A 2,346-nucleotide genomic window follows, 5' to 3' on the forward strand; every position below is an offset into this window, starting at 1 on the left:
GATGACTTTTTCCATTTTTATGTTTAAATGGTTTCGCCTTCGATTAATTAAGAATTGTACGCGTAACGAATTGTTAGTTAACATTGACTTAATAGTCATTTGGACAGGCATCTAGGGCAGAAAAAATGCAATGATTTCAATCGTGAGCGTAGTACGCTTGTTTGGAATATTTTTAGCTTTTCCAATTCTGTGGATGCGTTAAGGTTAATTAGAACCGCGACGAAGACAAACTTATTAAGTCCCGCGAGTGCTTTCGTACGTGTCCTTCGTGCAGACACCAAGCGGCAATTAATTTTTAAACACATCTGTTCATCTTCCTTCCTTCCTTCCTCTTTCATTCCTTCCTTCAACTTGCACAGCAATCACTCAGCGAGATAAGATATCGGCGGATGGTCCATTTATTTCCAACTGCTTCGCCTCGCAACTCCAAGCTAACTTTGTTTCAACGCGAAATGTAGATTACTTCTCCTGCTACAGGGAAATCTATACCATTCATTACTCTCATTCGCAGAGTGAATCATTAAAGCAACTGCGGATTCATTGCGACCATTGAAAAACCGCGATAACATTGAAACACTGCAATCTTTCTTATTTTTCACTTAAAACGATTGATTCATGCATTCATTGATTCATACGCAACAGAAAAACAACATATCAAATTTTATTACCAATAACAAATTAAGATCAATGACTACTCTTTTTTGTAATTCACATCTTAATGAACATTAAATCAAAGTACCTCTGCTTTAAGTCTACTTACTAAATTCATTAAGTATTGAAATAAATAAATTATATTCATTATTAATAACTGTATTAGATATATATTGTTTTTGTTATATTTCTTCTATTGATTTTGTAATTAATAAAATTTTCTAATTTAATTAATAAACTTTTTGATAATAAATTTGAATTTTTATAAAATTGTATGTTACCAACTGTTTGAAAACAAAATTCAAACATGACTTTAGATCCATAACCTAAAATTTAAGTAATAATAATATTTGTAAAAACATGTACAAATTGATACGATCTTTAAGAAATTTACCCGCAACTGGCGGTGTTCAAGTTGCGAGATGCAGCACGAGCGAGAAGAATGTTGTTCCCAAGAAGATGATGCCTGGAGATTTGGTGAAGACTCCGAAAGTTACGAGGGAAGAAATAGCCAGAAGTAATGAGACAACTGCAGGTGACATGAGCTGGAGAACCCCATGGCACGAGAAAGAGGGTCAATACTACAGCATGCTCAAAGCCTTCTACTCAGAAGATAATCAAACCAATGTGCTTAAAATGATCCAGCAACCGATCAATTTGACTCCCAACAGTATAAAGAATTGGTTCGCAAAGAGGAAGGTGAAAACCAATATAGCTTTGCAGCAGTACATACCGGAGAGGAATGCAACTTTGGGCAATGATCTGGCCGCAGCTCATTTCACTGTGTACAGGGGTGGAGCAGTGAAATTCTTTGACAGTGATAAATGGATAAAGGCCAATAAATTCAATGAGTATGATCTACCCACTATATTCACTGAAGACTTGTATCTGCAGGCAATCGATTGCACTGACATGGATTTGTATTACGAGGGTTTGATTAACTTCAAGGAATTGCATGGGGTGGAATGGCTGAGTCTGAACGGTTGCCAGAATCTGGATGATTGGGCTTTGGACAGAGTTGGCCATGTATTCAGTCACAGCCTGCTGTATTTGGATTTGAGGAATATTCCCTTGATCACCCACAGAGGGATTGGGGCTTTATCGAAGATGGATAAATTGAAGATCCTCTATGTGGACAACATATTTGCATCTCGAGAATTCGAGATGACCTGCCTTATGTTACAAGAATTGAAACCTGATCTAGACATACGCGTCGAGTGATGAAGTATTATAAAATTATTTATTCTGCTTAGGATTAACCTGGCGACAACAATAAACATTAAATGTATATAAAAAAAACAAACAGTTTCTAATTGAATTCAACGAATTCTTAATATTAATAATAAGTTTCTGATAAAAGAAATACATATTCATTTCAAAAAAAAGTAGTTCTAATGTTCATCACATATCGCAATTTTGGTAGGTCGAGGCATTCTAGATCCAGTCTATAGTCCGATCCATGAATTGAAATTCATGAGAATGCGCAAGCGCGTATTGCTTTATTTACTTTTGGATCGGTGATGGCGTTGACTATTTTTGACGCCATTGTTTCAGAAACGTTTGTGATCTGTGGTACAGTGTTCAATTTTTGTATTTTTGCAATTATCCTAGTTTGAAACACGATATCTCAATGTGATAAATCATTTACAGTTATCCCAGTTTGATTCGCATATCTCAATGTAATAAATGCATAAC

General features: G+C 35.5%; 1 protein-coding gene across 1 annotated transcript; it reads left to right on the forward strand.

Annotated features, from left to right (window-relative positions):
• Positions 1 to 952: 952 nt before the first annotated feature.
• On the forward strand, positions 953 to 1,923 carry LOC108561392 (ATP synthase subunit s-like protein). Its single transcript, XM_017919300.1, has one exon. The coding sequence runs from the start codon at positions 1,012 to 1,014 to the stop codon at positions 1,870 to 1,872; it is 861 nt and encodes a 286-aa protein (XP_017774789.1). The 5' UTR covers positions 953 to 1,011; the 3' UTR covers positions 1,873 to 1,923.
• The last annotated feature ends 423 nt before the right edge of the window (positions 1,924 to 2,346 follow it).

This window comes from Nicrophorus vespilloides, unplaced genomic scaffold, assembly GCF_001412225.1.
Source record: "Nicrophorus vespilloides isolate i.1.1-1 unplaced genomic scaffold, Nicve_v1.0, whole genome shotgun sequence".
Classification (NCBI taxonomy): domain Eukaryota; kingdom Metazoa; phylum Arthropoda; class Insecta; order Coleoptera; family Silphidae; genus Nicrophorus; species Nicrophorus vespilloides.

Excerpts from the sequence above, each read along its gene's own strand:
- LOC108561392 (XM_017919300.1), top strand. The coding sequence starts at position 1,012 with ATGTACAAATTGATACGATCTTTAAGAAATTTACCCGCAACTGGCGGT.